The sequence below is a fragment of the Barbus barbus genome (genome assembly GCF_936440315.1).
Source record: "Barbus barbus genome assembly, chromosome: 27".
NCBI classification, from domain to species: domain Eukaryota; kingdom Metazoa; phylum Chordata; class Actinopteri; order Cypriniformes; family Cyprinidae; genus Barbus; species Barbus barbus.
In genome coordinates this window covers 24,348,545-24,365,614 of record NC_136755.1, presented here as the reverse complement: position 1 = coordinate 24,365,614, position 17,070 = coordinate 24,348,545, and the positions used below count along the sequence as shown (strand labels likewise).

The following is a 17,070-nucleotide window of genomic DNA, read 5'->3' as shown; positions in this document are numbered from 1 at the left end:
TATTTAAATGTAAAATAAAAAATTGTATTTAAGAGAAATAATACAATGATCATCACTTTATTTTACAGTTGCACTTTAAAATGAAATGTAAATTTAAGATAATTATATTTTTTAAATATATTAAATAGAAATATTTATGTATTTGTTATATATATATATATATATATTAGAAAATTATATATATATATATATATATATATATATATATATACATACACACCACTTTTTGTGTATTTAATAAATATATGGGAGGGTAATTGCAGTAATTCTGTAAAAGTCGAAATGCAGTCAATGCATCATTAGAAATCATAACTAAAGAGTTTGCACGTTTTTGACTTTTTTGGCGGTCAGGGGGTGTCCTGAAAGATTTCCTAAATATGCTAAATCTCTGTCCTAAATTTGCCGTAATGTTCTGATAACATATCAATGTCTGCTTATGGTATCGCACATCTAACATGCTTTATGTACCAGCCTAATTGCTTCTGTGAAGAACTAATTAATTCCATCTCCAAATTAGAGTAATTTAGCATCTGATTAGTGTGAGCATATCTGTTTCTAAGCAGAAGAAAAATGGCACACTTCTGTGTCTTTCCCGGGACAGATGGCGTTTCTTTGTTAGAGCAGACAGTTTGTCCCGTTGGTCTCAGCAGTGAGACACTGGCCTGCTGCTAACCTTTACGGATGGAACATGGGAACTTGACTTCCTCTAAAAAGAGTACAGAGAGGAAGCTGGGACTTATCATTGGACTTTGATGTGTGGCTCAATGTTTGTAAGGGGTTGAATTGCCAACAGTGTACTTTATTTACTGCCATATGGTTTTCTCTGAGTTATTTACAGTAGCAAAGCTCAGCGATTGTCTCTTTGCACTTCTAAACAGCAGTAGCGTCTGTAGGCAGTCATGAGGTTGGCCCTAAGACGACAACTGCACATTCAAAGACAGAAACCTCATCGACCTCAGAAACAACTGGAGAAACACAGACATGCCCTCTAATCAAAACAGGATGTTTAGACCCACGCTGACCTCATGTTTACCCCTTGAGGTCAGAGGTCAACTGTTCAACATTTTCCGATTTTTAATGATTAGAACATATCAGGGTTATTGAAGTTAACCAAAAAATTAAGTAAAAACGTAAAATTATCATTAAAAATATTTTTGTTACTTAAAATAAATGCTAGCTGAAATAAAATTAAATATAAAACCTTTTTTATTTTTGTTAAATACCAAGGCAACATTCTCATTTTAATTTAGTTTGACTTGATGTAAATAACTAAAACTAAAACCAAATAAAAAAATTATACATAGATAAAATAGACATATTATTAAGACATATAAAAACAAAAACTACTAAAACAGACAAAAACACAGAACACAATCACTAAATCTTTAAAATGAAACTGGAAAAAAGTAGTATTGAAAATACTAATAAAACTATTAGTATCATATCTGCATCTCTTTAGTTGAAAGTTGAAATTGACCATATTGTTTTATATTACAAGTTTTATGAAATGTGTAAATATGGCATTATCTAATTAAACATGCACTAATTGTGCATAAATGAAGGCAGGGCAGGGTCAGAAAAATCAGAAAATACTGTCAACATCCAGGAAAATGTGTTATGAATAGGGATGGGTATCGTTAAGGTTTTAACGGTATTACTACTCTTACCGATACTGCTTATCGTTCCGGTACTTTAACGGTATTCTTATCGGTACTTTTTTTTTATATATATATGACAGATTAGGAGTTGAATTAACATTGCTTTATATTCTGAAATGTAAAATACGTTTAATTAAATGAATATAAAACATCAATTTGTAAATGCACCAGTGTACAGGCATTTTTAGTGTTTTATATACATAAGATAAGATACAGTAAGAACATGAACAAAGAAACAAAGTAAAACAAACTGACCAATACAATAAAACAAATATACAAATGAAATGAAATAAACAGTGCTTTCATTTTTCCATGAAGGTCTACTAATATTAATGTGCAGGTAAGTAATAGCTACAAAAGAAATCTAAAAGTAATCAAATGTAAATGAACACTGCATAGTTTTCACTGTATGTATTGATTAATTCTTATTAAAGCTATAACGTTATTCAGATTAAGAGCTGTGGGTGATTTTCTCTTTGCATTTTGTCTGTCACTTTAAGATAATATACTGACGCACATTGGATTTTCTCCCAACTGTTCTCGTCCACTTAAGACATAAACTGTGTTTAAGTGAATACTCTTGTAGCCGTGCATTTTGACATATTTTGCGCAGGCGCGCACGCACACACATTTGAGCGTGGGGAACATCTTCTCTTGTGCAGATTGTACTTTCAACGTTTTATTATCAAACATGTCCCGCAATTTAGCAACAGTAAAGACGGCATTTTACAACAATCACCGATTGAGCTGATTCTGATGTAAAGTTTTGGTTAGGGAGGAACGAATGCACGCTGCTGTGAAGGGAAGGAAGTTGTGCTAGAAGAAACGCGGCTATAATCCTTAGAAGCCAAAATCGAAGAAAAAAAAAAACTTACCTTAATATAACAGCCACAGGCCTAAAGCATAAGCAGATATTTGAATAGTTAGTTCTCTATCATAGTTAAACAGGGCTTTCATGTTGCGCGTGCTGAAACTCCTCCACGTGAGCGCGATCTCGCTTGTAAATTGCAAATAGCAAAAATGCATCATAGACAAATGTTTGAATATTATTGCACATAAAAACAGCTGGCGAGATAATGTATATATTGCAACAATAAATGTATGTGTGTTTTCTTAATTTCTCCAGTATCGACAGCAGAACCGATAATGTCAGAGCTTATCGATACTCCGGTCTTTCATAATTTAGCCCTGAGACCGATTTAATACCGGGTTTCGGTACCCATCCCTAGTTATGAACTGTAAAGCTTGGCATGTAACTTACAGCTTTTAAAGATAAGTATTGTAATTGAAATCTATAGATGCAAATAGATTGAACTCCTCATGAACCCCATTTTGGGAAATCCTAATATCAGAATCAGAAAGAGCTTTATTGACACGTATGCTTGCGCATACAAGGAATTTGTTTCAGTGATATAAGCTTCCAGTACACAGAGACAACAACACACAGACAATAAAAATAAGATGAGAATTAAAAATACACATATGTAAATATAAAAATAAATTGATAAAATAAATAAATTGTATGTACAGTTGTGCTATAGATGATAGAATGAGATACAGGGATGTGCTAGGATGGAGGTGGTTACAAATAAATATAAGGTTATTGCACATTTTTATTGCATAAGGTGGGGAACATTTAACTGTTCATAAGTTGGATTGCCTGGGGGAAGAAACTGTTCTTGTGCCTTGCTGTCCTGGTATTGGGGCTCTGTAGCGCCAGCCAAATGGCAAAAGTTAAAAAAGGGGGATGACTTGGATGTGAGGGATCCAGAGTGATTTTCTGAGCCCTTTTCCTTACTCTGGATGTATACAGTTCTTGGAAGGTGGGCAGGAGAGCACCAATAATCCTTTCAGCAGTCCGAACTGTTCTCTGTGGTCTTCTGATGTCTGATTTTGTAGCTGAACCAAACCAGACAGTTATTGATGTGCACAGAACAGACTCGATGATGGCTGAGTAGAATTGTTTAATCAGCTCCTGTGGCAGGTTAAATTTCCTCAGCTGGTGAAGGAAGTACAACCTTTGTTGGGCCTTTTTTACAATGGAGTCGATGTGAGTGTCCCACTTCAAGTCCTGAGAGATGATGGATCCCAGGAACTTGAATGTCTCCACTGCAGCCACAGTGCTGTTTATGATGGTGAGTGGGGAGTGCAGTGTGGTTTCTCCTGAAGTCCATGATCATCTCCACTGTTTGAACATGTTTAGCTCCAGGTTGTTAAGACTGCACCAGACAGCCAGCTCCTTAACCTCCTGTCTGTAAGCAGACTCATTGCTGTCCTGGATGAGGTCGATGACTGTAGTGTCGTCTGCGAACTTCAGGAGCTTGACAGAGGGGTCTTTAGAGGTGCAGTCGTTGGTGGACAGGGAGAAGAGCAGTGGGGAGAGAACACATCCCTGAGGGGCACCAGTGTTGGTGGAGCGGTTGTTTGACAATGATTTCCCCAGTCTCACTAGCTGCTGCCTATCTGTCAGAAAGCTGGTGATCCACTGACAGATTGTGCTAGGGACAGAGAGCTGGGTTAGTTTGGTCTGGAGGAGTGTTGGAATGATGGTGTTGTAGGCCGAACTAAAGTCCACAAACAGGATCCTCACATAAGTCCCTGATTTGTCCAGATGCTGCAGTATGTAATGCAGTCCCATGTTGACTGCATCATTCACAGACCTATTTGCTCGGTAAGCAAACTGCTGGGGGTCCAGTAAGGATCCAGTGATGTCCTTCAGATAAGCCAGAACCAGTTTTTCAAATGACTTCATGACGACAGACGTTAGTGTCACAGGTTTGTAGTCGTTAAGTCCTGTTATCTTGGGTTTTTTTGGGATGGGGATAATTTGTGGAGCATTTGAAGCAGGAAGGGACTTCACACAACTACAGAGATCTATTGAAGATCTGTGAAAAGATGGGGGCCAGCTGGTCAGCACATGTTTTCAGACAGGCTGGTTTGACACTGTCTGGGCCTGGTGCCTTTCTTCTCTTGTTATATAGGCTATAATTTTGGTGTGTCACTATAGATAATTGACATTGATCGTTTTGTTGTGATACAGTAGCATGTGATGCTTTTGCAAATGCTTTCTTCATATAGCTAGCATCCAGCTGCATTTGTTAGAGACAAATATGACTTTTTGCCAATTTTCAACTCTCTCTGTCCAGCACTGTCTGTTTGAAGCCAAGATGAGGCTGTTGGCTTGAAACCACCAGCCCTTTAATTGCCCTTCATTTTGCCTCTCCGGAGGGTCTCGCTGCTCCAGCGGACCTTCAGCGCGTCTGAAGCTCTTTTCTGCATCTGATGTGAAGAGAATAAACATATTTAGTCAGCTGTTAAATGAGCGGTCACTACTGATCCTGTTATCTAATAGGATTCATGCAATGATCATTATCCAAACTCATCTGAAAGGCTGCAGTCATGGATTTCTACAGCATAGCGTTCAGTTAATCCTTCAGAAGCCACTCAATCATTATGTTAAGGATGGGGGAGGGTTTAGCACTTGCATTAAACTAATGAAAGCACGAAGTTGGAAAAGCAAGGCCTAGGTACAGTCAACGTTTATCGCATGTGTGGTGACACCTTTATATTCCAAGAAAAGAGATACACAAGAGTCTAATGATTCTATGCTGTGTCTCTCATGTGAAAATCCCACGGGAGGGAGATCACATGTCGTCTTTAATGTATTTTACGTGTGAGTAAAATGTGAACAGGTTGCTAATGCCCTGCTAATGAGGTTGAAGTGCTTGGTTAGCGAGGAAACAGAGTAAGATAATTTATGTGGAGTGAATCTAGGTGAAAATCTGATACTGCATGCTGGAGCATACAAATGACTATATTAACAGTCCTAGAGATTTTGTGTTGATGGACACGAGTCCTTAAAATGATGCTTCAGTTGCCAGGGAATGGTGCTTGAAACCATGAGGCTGGTTAATATATATAATATATATCCAATGTACAAATTGACCATGGTAACCATAGTTTAAGTTTAACATTAATATTTTACAGATTATATAGCTATCAGTTTGTTTGTTTGCTTATTCCACAACATTAATAAAATTATAAATTTTTCAACACATTTTCTAACAATAAATAAATAAATAAAATAAATTAATAAATAAGCTGTACAGAAGGGAAAGTGTCATTATTCAGCTCAGTTTGTTTCAGTGTTCATTCAGTTCAGTTCAATGTCAGTTCAGTGTCAGTGTTGCAAAGTTAATCAGTTATGATTGTGGTTAGTGCCAAATTACCAGAATTATATATAGTATTTTATTTCTGTCAGTTTACTCTTACGCTGCCAAATCGATTCTAATTTGCAAATTCTGCTTTGTTTTTAATGTAATTTAATTTTCATTTTTCTCATTCTCTGTTTCATTTCTCTCACTCCTCCAGTTCTCACATCTCCTCCAGGGACGAGCGGCACGCTTCAGAAAGAGATTGAGTTGGACAGTGAGATCCTGAAAGCTGACGACACAACGGTCACAGACTCCTCCCTCATAACAGACCCGCCCTCAAAAACAGAACCAATCAAATCGAGACCCAGCACACCTGGATCCAACCCCAACCCGCCGACAAAAAAAGGTACAATACACCGCAATACAAGCTTTCAGATGTTGAATATCAATTTTGTCTATAGAATTTTTATCATTATATTGAATGAGAGAACTCAGCCACATAGCAACCACCATAGCATGTATAGATATGTATTAAATAAATATAATTAAACAAATTATATTTTATCTAATTATTAGTATTGTATTTATTTTGGTTTGCTTGGCGTTTTAATGTAATAAAATGTAATAAAAATAATATAATATATATATAATTGAATTATATTAAGTTATTTCATAATATTATACTATTATAATATTTTAATTATAATATTTGATTATATTTATACACTATTTGTAAGATTTATTTTATAATTTTAAACATATAACTTTTGTATTTATTTATTTTTGTTCTATTACTAGTAATTTGTTTTATTTTTATTCCATTACTTTTCATACATATATTAATATTTACCATTTTAATTAAACAAGTGAGATTTCTCAGATTTCACTAGCATTGGTATTAGTTACAAAAAGGTTGATTTTTTAAATTTTGTTTTATTTTATAGTTGCTTTTTCACATATACTCACTTACAAGAACCATTTAGAATATAGAGTAAATTCTAATTTTTGAAAATGTAAAAATTATTTTTTTTGAAAATACTACGTTTAAAATTTTTACAACATTTGTGATAAAACCTGAACAGTAAAAGGTTGAAAATGAGAAAACATATTGGATGAATCCATACACCTTCAGCATTGTAAACCGCATGTATGTTAACATCCATGTCATCAGACTGACCTTAAAAAGACCTTTTCTAAATTCATCCTAATCGGACGGTTGTGGCAGCAAGCCAAGTCATTGTTCATGAAGAGGGCAAGACGCTGAAACCCAGCATGACCGTGCATCAAAGCATCGAGCGAACCTTGGGCTGTGTGTGTGTTTGGGGAAGGTTTGCTGAGTGTTCTCGAACAGTCTCAAGTGTATAAGGCTTAGTCGCGTCCTTTTGATGGTGGGCGCGGGGCGGACTGGTTGCCATGGCAACAGTTTGATTCATTGGGAAAGCATTGCCTGTATATTGCAAGGAGGACACGCTTAACGAGAAGAACAGATAGATGAAACACTGATGCATGAGTCTTAATTGGATGAGCATCCTTTACATGGGACTTTGTGATCAGAATAATACCTGACTCACCACATTTCTCTTCAGTGCCTTGAGTTACAGCACCTCTGCGGTTAAAGAGCTGGAGTCACACTTATCTTGATTGAATCAATGCACTCCTGAGGCTGAGAAGAAAATGGAAAATGTCAGTTACAAGCTTCTAATTTGTCAAGAAAGAGAAACAAAGAAGAAGAGGAGCTTGAGAGACAAATTACTCAGTATATGTCTGTGTCAGAGAGCTCTCATCAGACTAGAAGCGACATACTTTATACTTTTTGTAGCATTTTACAAATCTTCCCCCCCAAAAGTTTAATTAGTTAATTTTTTTTCTGCATTCCCTCTGTATTCCTTAGTATGGAAGCCCATTTCTGCCACTGAATAAAACATTAAAAAGATAATTGCGACTTTTTCTCTCACAATTCTGACCTTTTTTTCTCATAATTTCGTGATACAAACTTGCAATTGCAAGTTAAAAAGTCATAATTGTGAGATATAAACTTGCAATTCTGAGAACAGTCTTTTTCCCCCCTCAAAACTGGACTTTACCTCGCAGTTGCAAGTTTATATCACTCAATTCTGACAATTATGACTTTATAAATCGTAATTCTGACTTTATAACTTGCAATTGTGAGTTTATATCATGCAATTCTGAGAAAAAACGTCAGAATTGTGAGATAAAATGTCCTTTTTTTAAATTTTGTATTCAGTGGCGGAAACCTTAGAATTATAGAGGTTGTTTTTGCTACTATACCTTTAAGATTACTATGTGTGTGTGTATATAAAATTGATATTTAATTTATGTATAATAAAAAAAATTGAATTTGTACTTAATTGCTGCTGCTGTCAAAGCACTGTTTATTAATTAGTATTTTATTCTATGTTAAGATTTATTTTCATGCCATTGCTTTTGTTAATATTTGTATTAATATTTAACTTTTTAAATAAAGATGTTTTTCCCATAAATATCAATCAGAATATCAATGGTATTGGTATTGGCTACTAAAATGTTGGTATTTCATTTGCATTTCATACTTTTGCATGGTATTTCATTTGCAAATGACATACTTATATCAATATTAATTTTACTGTAATTTAAAATGTATGAAAAGTATATTTTAAAGCGTTATCTGCTTTTCCTCAACAGATGGGATGAGTTCAGAGCAACGGCAGAAACAAGCCAAAAAGCGGCGAGAGGAACGGGCCAAATATTTGGGTGAGACTTCATAAACACAGCCTTTGTCCCGGGACACGTTCAGCCCTGTAGAGCTAATAATATGCTTATGCCACACAAAAATATTTATCTAGTAGCAACTGAAGAACATCTCAGTATAAATATATATACAGTTAAAGCTACTGGGACTACAGAGTCGGTGTGAGGCCAAATAATAATTAACCCAATTATATTACTATTCTCATGTGTAATTAGGTAAATCAAACTTTAACTGCTAATACAAGGCCAACCGGTTTCTAATGATGTTCAGCGAGACACATTTCTGTGAAGTCAGCAGCATCATTTAAAGGTAGAAACTGACGTGACTGACAGGTGTGCTTGTGATTTGTGTTTACTGCTGCAGAACAGCGAACCCAGGAACAAGGTAAGATATGTCGCGCGATCAATAATTTGATTAAGTGGATCGTTTCCATTTATTTCATGTCCTGTGCTCTTTGAGTGCTTTTGTTTTTCACCTTTGGTTGTGTCCAGTTTGATTCAGTATTTCTTTGTCCACAGTTTCATAAATCATGATGATTAAGGAATATTATTTTAATTTATATATATATATATATATATATATATATATGTGTGTAATACAAATAAAAACAACAACATTTTTTTAACATTTATTGCAGTACTGCAGAAACGCAGGCCGTTCCATGCTACAAGTGATTATGAAATACATGCATATTTTATCATTTCCATGTGCACCAGGCTTCATAAATCAATGCATGTGTCTCATATTCTCCATTTTTAACTATCTGATAGATCCCTGCAGGCACTGGGTGAAAAAACGTGCCATCATTACAGTTCATTTAGCCATGCCTCTCTCTCTCAGATTAGCTGTAATTAGGTTTGCCATTAGCAAGATTAGCCTGCTTGGATATCAGCTCACTTTCAGCTGTACAGACGCAGATAAACCACAGTTTCTGGCTGTCCAGCTGTTTATCGGTTCGACAAGTCCAGCCTTGCCCCAGAGCAGCAGACTTTACATAAAGGGGTTTATTGTAGCCTGGGACAAAATATCTTCGCTTGACAAATGCTGTGTATACAAAGACATAAACCTGGCTTAGCTGTTAGAACGAAGCGTGCGTTGTAATGCCGGATTGCTGCTACACTGAATTGCATTGCGTAAAATCTATCGCACTGTCATATAGCATATTGTATGAAACTAATAGGATTAGCAAGCGCTGTTTAGCTCGCTAGCGGTTCACTGCAGCTGAGACCCAGTGGTTTAAAGTGAAGGCTGAGATCATCTTACTTTGAAGGATATAAAACAGAATTGTTATATAATTTATAAAGGATTGGAGGATTTTATGTAATTGGATTTAGAGAAAGTCAGAATTACACATAAATGATTTCTAAAAAGATATTAATCAACACAGCACAGCCACATTTTCAAGTTTGAATTTCAGTGCTTCTCAAACAAGCTCATCTCATTATTGAGTCACTGCATTTCCTGTAGTATAAAGCGGATGTGCCTTTGAAATGAAACAGGTTAAAGTAAATACAGCGGGTCGCCCCGCACGGATCTAAAGCGATGTTGTGAATGGAAGCAGTTCCTCTGTGTTTGTATTCCTCAACTCAAATCCCATCTGGACTGATGTGTGTGTAGATTTAGTTATGGTTGAGGGACTGAAAAACAGGAAATTCCACAGTGTGATGTCTTGTGTGTTCCTTAAATCGGGCCTGTGAGCAGAATGCATCCAGCTGCTGCACAGTGTGCTTGGGGTTTAAAATGAAGAGCTTTGATTGGTTTTTAATAGTTTTTTGAAGTGAAACGACTGAACCCACATGAGAGAAAAAAATGCTGTTTTATTAGCAGTTTCATTTTCCTCAAGCACTGGATTTTATAATTATAAAAATCCAGTTCTCAGTGGAATGAGCTTTAATGAATGTAAAACAATCAGTTCTGATGATAGGATAGGAAATTTGCATAAGCGATATTGCTAAATTGAGACTTTTGCTGAAGTTTTTGCTGAAACATCTCAGTGCCTTTGAATATGCTCAGATTTGGTCAGACCAAAGTTTGCAATCAAAAGTCAAAGATGATTATAATCTTATATGTGTCTATTTTTATTTCTCCTAAGGATTTTTAAGAGTAACATATGAGGGAAAGACACTTAAACAAATAGTTAAATAGACAAAGATGAAAATTTGCTGAAAAATTTACTCACCCTCATGTCATCCAAGATGTAGATGAGTTTGTTTCTTCATTGGAGAAATTTAGATTTGGAGCAATGTAGTATTACCATTACATCACTTGCTCACCATTGCATCCTCTGCAGTGAATGGGTGCCGTCAGAATGAGAGTCTAAACAGCTGATAAAAACATAACAATAATCCACAAAAAAATCCACAGGATTCCAGTCCACCAACATCTTCTGAAGCGGAAAGCTGTGTGTTTGTAAGAAACAAATCCATCATTAAGACATTATTAATGTCAAACTCTTCTGGCTAAAATACAAGTCCTATATAATATCCTATCGATATTATTGCTTTTTAAAGTGAAAATTTGTCTAATTTAAATCAGGAGAAATATCAAGCACCGTTTACAAACAGTCCAAAAGAGTTCTAAAAAATATGTCAGAATTTGTCCAAATCTGTTCTGATAAAGAAACATACTCATCTTCATTTTGGATGGTTTGAGAGTGAGACAATTTCAGCAAATTTAGATTTTTGGGTGAACAATTCATTTAGATGAAATGTAATTGATACAGAAGGCAGCATCACTCAAAAACTCTCTCTGTTCCTCTCAGCGGCCAAGAAAGCTCAGTGGTTGGAGAAGGAGGAGAAGGCACGGCGTTTGCGCGAGAGCCAGCTGGAGGAGCGCAGAAGGAAGTTAGAGGAACAGCGACTGAAGGCGGAGAAACGAAGAGCTCTACTGGAGGAAAAACAGAGACAGAAACTAGAGAAGAACAAGGTATGACACCATGTGCTAGTAGTTGTAAACAAAATGTTCACTGAGACAGCATGACATAATTTCACAGAAAGGTCCATATATTATAAATATTTGATGCATAAATCATTTGTGAGCTAAACTCATTAAAAAGCTTATTAAATTTCAAATTATAAAACAATATTCATACAAAATTCACAATATCCATTCAAAAGTTTGTGGTCGGTAAGTTTTTTTGTTTTTTTTTAGAAAATAATTATATTCAGCAAGGATGCATTAAATTGGTAATTTCTATTACGAATAAATGCAGTTTTTTCTATTCATCAAAGAATCCTGAAAAAATGTATCACAGAAAAACATTAATCAGCACAGCTGTTTTCAACATTGATAATAATAGGAAATGTTTCTTAAATTAGAATGATTTCTGAAGGATCACGCGACATTGAAGACTGGAGTAAGCTACCAAATGAATTCCTGTACCAGGAAAATAAGTGATTCAGAAACTTATTAGGATGAAAAAATGAACCACAAGTGGTCTGCTGATTGTCTTTTTCTCTGCAGGAGAGGTATGAGTCTGCCATGAAGAGGTCAACCAAAAAAACGTGGGCTGAGATCCGTCAGCAGAGGTGGTCATGGGCTGGCGGCTTGAACCAGACCTCCCGCAGAGAGAGTAAGTGTCATTAGTCAAACTTTACACCCTCATACAACTTTAAAGTCTAGACTTATCATTACCTTTTAAAACTATACTCAGGAACATAAAGAGAACCTGATATAAGCTTGGAAGCTTTATGTTGACACGACATTGTATTTGACTTCAGCAGTGTTTGTTCTGTGTCCATATATAGTCAGTTTGTCTTCAGTGGTGAGATTTTACTGCTCTAGATGGTTAATAGGCATCATCCTCTGGTTTTGATTTTGTTGACCCGCTTTAAGTTCATCTTGACATCAAACGTGAAGGATGAAAGCCATCTTACGATGGTTTCGCCACCACAAAACTTGCTAATCATTGGCATCAGCATTATTTATATGGTTTATTTTTGTTTTTCTTTTGTTTTTGTATGTTTTTTTATTCTTTAAAACCATTTTTTGTCTGGTGTAGCTGTACTGGTTATTTGTAGGTAGAGGACTGTGATAATATCTCGTTAAGGTGTGATTTATTTCTATATTATTTGACTAAAGAGCTTAAAAGAGATGTTATATTGGGATTTTAAAGGGAAAGTCTTCCCAAAAAAAGAAAATTCTGTCACCATTTACTCCCCCTCATATCGTTCCAAACCGGTCTCACAAAGAAAGATATTTTGAGGAATGTTGGTAACCGAACAGACTTTGTACACTGAGATATTTCTCTAAACAATTATTTTGTGTTGCACAGAAGAAAAAGTCATACAGGTTTTCAATGATTACACAATTTTTTATTTTTGGGTGAACTGTCCCTTTGCGTTGATGTGTCTACTGTATGTATGACATTGATTATAACATTAAGACAAAAAGAAAAGTCTATTATTTTTCCTTATATGATAATGTGTCTACAGTGACCAGTGTGTTACAGGAAGTGATGTCTTGTTGGATCACTCTGTACAGTACTACCCTGTTGAAAAGACCAGATCAGACCAGTATGAAAAGCCTACATGCTGTTTGGAGTTGGTAATGATGGATGACCAACAGGGTTTTTATGGTTAAGCTGGTTAAGAAGCCATGCCATGCTAGAAACCATCATCCATAACACAACAGATGCTGGTGATAATGCTGGTGTTTTCAGTAGGCTAGTGCTGATTTACCTAGATAGTCTAAATATTCAATGCCGTTCAAATGTTTGGGGTCATAAAGAATATTTTGAGAAATTGATACTTTTATTCAGCAAGGATGCATTAAATCGATCAAAAGTGGTAGTAAAGATATGTATAATGTTAGAAAAATACAAAATAGTATCCACTAAAAAATAAGCAGAGCAACAGTTTTCAAGATTGATAATAAAAAAAGATTTTTTTAGCAGCATATTAGAATGATTTCTGAAGGTTCTTGTGACACTGAAGACTGGAGTAATGTTGCTGAAAATTCAGCTTTGCATTGAAGAAATAAATTCTATTTTAGAATGTATTCAAATAGAAACCTGTTATTTTAAATTATAATAATATTTCACAATTTTACAGTATTTTTGATCAAATAAATGCAGCCTTTTTTACAAAAACAAAAAAAATCTTATCAACCCCAAAACTTTTGAATGGTACTGTCTTGGTTAGCATTCACGTACTTTGAAAGTTAGTCATCATATTAAAATGGTGTCAATGGAATTTAATGTACATCTTAAATGTACCATCATCTTACAAGTTGATGCAAGAGTGACCCGCCTCCTCCAGCTCTCCCTCTGAGTCTGCACGACCCTTCCTTCGGGAAAACCAGTATCGCGCTCCCTCCCTCCCGCCGTCACTCAGGGGGTCGGTATGAACGCTCTGCTCTCTGTGTTGCGTTCTGCAGGCAGATGCTCGGCCTCCACGGTCAACCTGCCGCGGCAGACGGAGCCTGTGATTAACAACAGGCTGTCCAAGTCCTCGGCCACGCTCTGGAACTCGCCCTGCAGAAGTAAGAACGGAGCGGCTCCCGCGTTTCACCTCCAAAAACCCCTCCCTCCAAACCCTCGTCTGGTTTTTGGTTCTTCAGTTGTGTTTTCTCATGAACTACTTTTGATTTGCTCATTTCTGGTGGCCTGCTTGCCTGTGCTTGTGCCTGGTGATCGATGGTCATTCTCACACCTTTCCCTACCCCACAACCCCCTCGTTCTTGTGTTGCATCATGGGTAATCTCTTCTTCCGTGCACTTTTGATCAGTGCTCACATTGTTGCATCATAGTCTGTAATGGTTATTTATCTGTGGTCCAGTAAGTGGTGGAAATATCTTCGTTTTTATTTATTTTTTTCTTATTTTTGTGTTGCCATCATCACTTTCAGTCTGGTGTGGGTCGTGGTGCTGGTGGTGGGTTTTTAACCTAAGTGTGTGATTTGAAAGGCTGATTGTTGATCAGTGATAAAACAATGTATTGATAACTAAGTTAGGAGGTGCAATATAGCATGTGCTGCTTTAATTTGATCTTAATCATTTTAATTGGTTGGTTAATATATATGAATAAGTGATGTTGTGAAATGTATCTGGCTGTATTCAGAATGGAATACTTGCATACTGTATACTGCTCATTATGAACTGTATGCTAAGGATATAAACGTAATAGAATTTATTAACTTAACAGCTTCTGGAGTTTCTTTTAACATTTTTTTTTGTGCAATATTATGTCCTTACTAGACTACCATTCAAAATTTTATGATTTTTTTTTTAATGTTTTTGAAAAATATCTTATGCTAACCAAAGCTGCATTTATTAGATCAAAAATACAGTAAAACAGTAATATAGTAAAATATTATTTTAATTTAAAATAACTATTTTCCATTTTAATATATTTTTAAATGTCATTTATTCCTGTGATGGCAAAGCTGAAGTTTCAGTAGCCATTAATATTGTGTTGCTTAATTATGCCAGAATATTTTAGTATTATAGCATACAGTAGTATGCTATATTTTTATCAGTATGTGTATGTTTATTTCTACAACCGGTGTCTAGTCATTGGAAATAAAAACAACTATTTTCCACATTTTTAATTCACTCTTGTCTGTCAAATTAAAGACAAGAGGTCAGAAATCACAATATTCATCTTCAGCTCACATTGTATTGTGAGCTTACATACTTTACACAGCAAAAGTTAGTGTGCCATCCTGATGTTCAATATGGATAATTTACGCGCTATGCACAGTATACATGCTAGAATGCAGAAATAATATTCTGAACATAGCCTCATTTTAAGTTTCCTGTCCGAGGAAATAATGTGTTTTCTAGAATGCTGACATCCACATGCAGCAGAACGTACCAATGATAAGTCAGCAAAGCTGTGGCTATGCAGATGTGTATAAATCAACATAATAATGGCATTGTGCACCGCATGGTAACTGTGGAGCTCATGGTCTGTACTTATTTCCCTGTCATTAGAGTTGACCACTCATCTCAGAGTGCACATCATGCTGAGATATAACACATAATATTTGGGTTAAACATATTTTAGCTTATACTGTTCAAGGTGTATTTTTGCATCAAGCTTCCTGTAAAAATACCATATTCTGTATTCGTTTTTAAAACATGTAGTATAAAAAGTTTATATCCTAGATCGTGATCAAACCTTCTGTTACAGTAGTTTGGGCAACAGCACAGTTTGCCGCAGTGGGGGAGAAAAAAAGGTGGCTGTTGCCTAGCAACAGCCAGTGACCAACCATCACAAAGTGTTGTAAATTTTCTCATGTTGCTAAAGTGTTAGATCGGAGACCCACCTTGTTGGGTCCGTTTTTATACACAGTATCGTTTTAATGTTGTGTGATTGCAAATACGACATTCAGAGTGGGTTTCTGGTTGTTTGTGCCTGAGTGGAAAAGTATGGATGCATGTGTGGGTTTGTAGAAAAGGAGCATGGGAGAAAACGAGACCACAGATTCATTTCTTCGTCACGTCACTTGTTTTTCTCGTGTCTGTAGAGAAACGTCATTCAGTCATCTGTGTGACAGCATAGACTTCATTTTAATGTGCTGTCAGATTATTAACACAGCAGCATCCCATAATTCCCTTAATAAAACCAGTTTTAAACTGTCTTTGAACCCATGAACCGTTTATTTTGGTATAAGAGTTCGTCTAGACATGCCATTAAATCATTTATAGGAAAGAAAATTTATAAATAGTCTCTAAAATATCTAAATGTTTCTCCTAGAGAGCAATGAGATCAAATGAAGAGCAAAATGCCCAGATTTGTCTCCTTTAGAGGTGTATAATATCTCAAATTATGTTCAGAAAGATCTCAGTATGAACTCAAAGTTGTCTCATCATATTTCTTGCCATCTACACCACTATTTAGAAGTTTGGGGTTATATTTTTAAATGCTTTTGAAATATGTCTTATGCTCATCAAGACTGAATTAATCTGATCACAAATACAGTAAAACTGTAAAATATTATTACAATTTAAAATAAATTTTTTCTTTTTGAATGTATTTTAAAAAGTAATTTATTCCTGTGATGCAATGCTGAATTTTCAGCATCATCACTCCAGTGTTCACTGTCACATGATCCTCCAGAAATCATTCTAATATGCTGATTTTCTGCTCAAGGAACACTTCTTATTATTATTAATGTTGAAAACATTTAAAAACTGATAATATTTTTACAGTTTATATTTCAAGATTCTTTGAAATTCTTTACCTGAGTGTGTCCTCGCTGAATAAAAGTAAAAATTTCTTACTGACCCCAAACTTTTGAATGGTAGTATATATAAATTGTCATTCTGTGCTATACTAGTTACTGCTTTCTCGATTAAACCAGCATGAGTAACAGTACTGGTTAAATTCACTAATTAAATTGAAACTTCAACTTCTTTGAAGTTACAATGATCAGATGAGCAAATAAAGTGTTTGAATGTGTGTGTAAATAAGTACAGCAATCACAAAATTCACAATAGTGTCAGTTATGTGGATTAGAAGTCCTCAAACATGTCCAAGTCGTGAAATCACTCACTCAGTGAAGGG

At 35.6% G+C, this 17,070-nt stretch overlaps 1 protein-coding gene across 3 annotated transcripts in view; it reads left to right on the top strand.

The window, feature by feature from the left end:
* LOC306847592 (uncharacterized protein) overlaps nucleotides 1-17,070 on the top strand; it is a 39,178-nt gene that overhangs the window by 12,209 nt on the left and 9,899 nt on the right. For 2 of the 3 annotated variants that reach the window (XM_079381629.1, XM_079381628.1), the window contains exons 2-5: nucleotides 6,030-6,218; nucleotides 8,495-8,563; nucleotides 11,323-11,486; nucleotides 12,024-12,132. In XM_079381629.1, the coding sequence (XP_079237755.1) occupies nucleotides 6,030-6,218; nucleotides 8,495-8,563; nucleotides 11,323-11,486; nucleotides 12,024-12,132 (531 nt within the window). Of the gene's footprint in view, nucleotides 1-6,029; nucleotides 6,219-8,494; nucleotides 8,564-11,322; nucleotides 11,487-12,023; nucleotides 12,133-13,937; nucleotides 14,043-17,070 lie in introns of all 3 variants that reach the window. The other variant, XM_079381627.1, reaches the window with a different exon arrangement.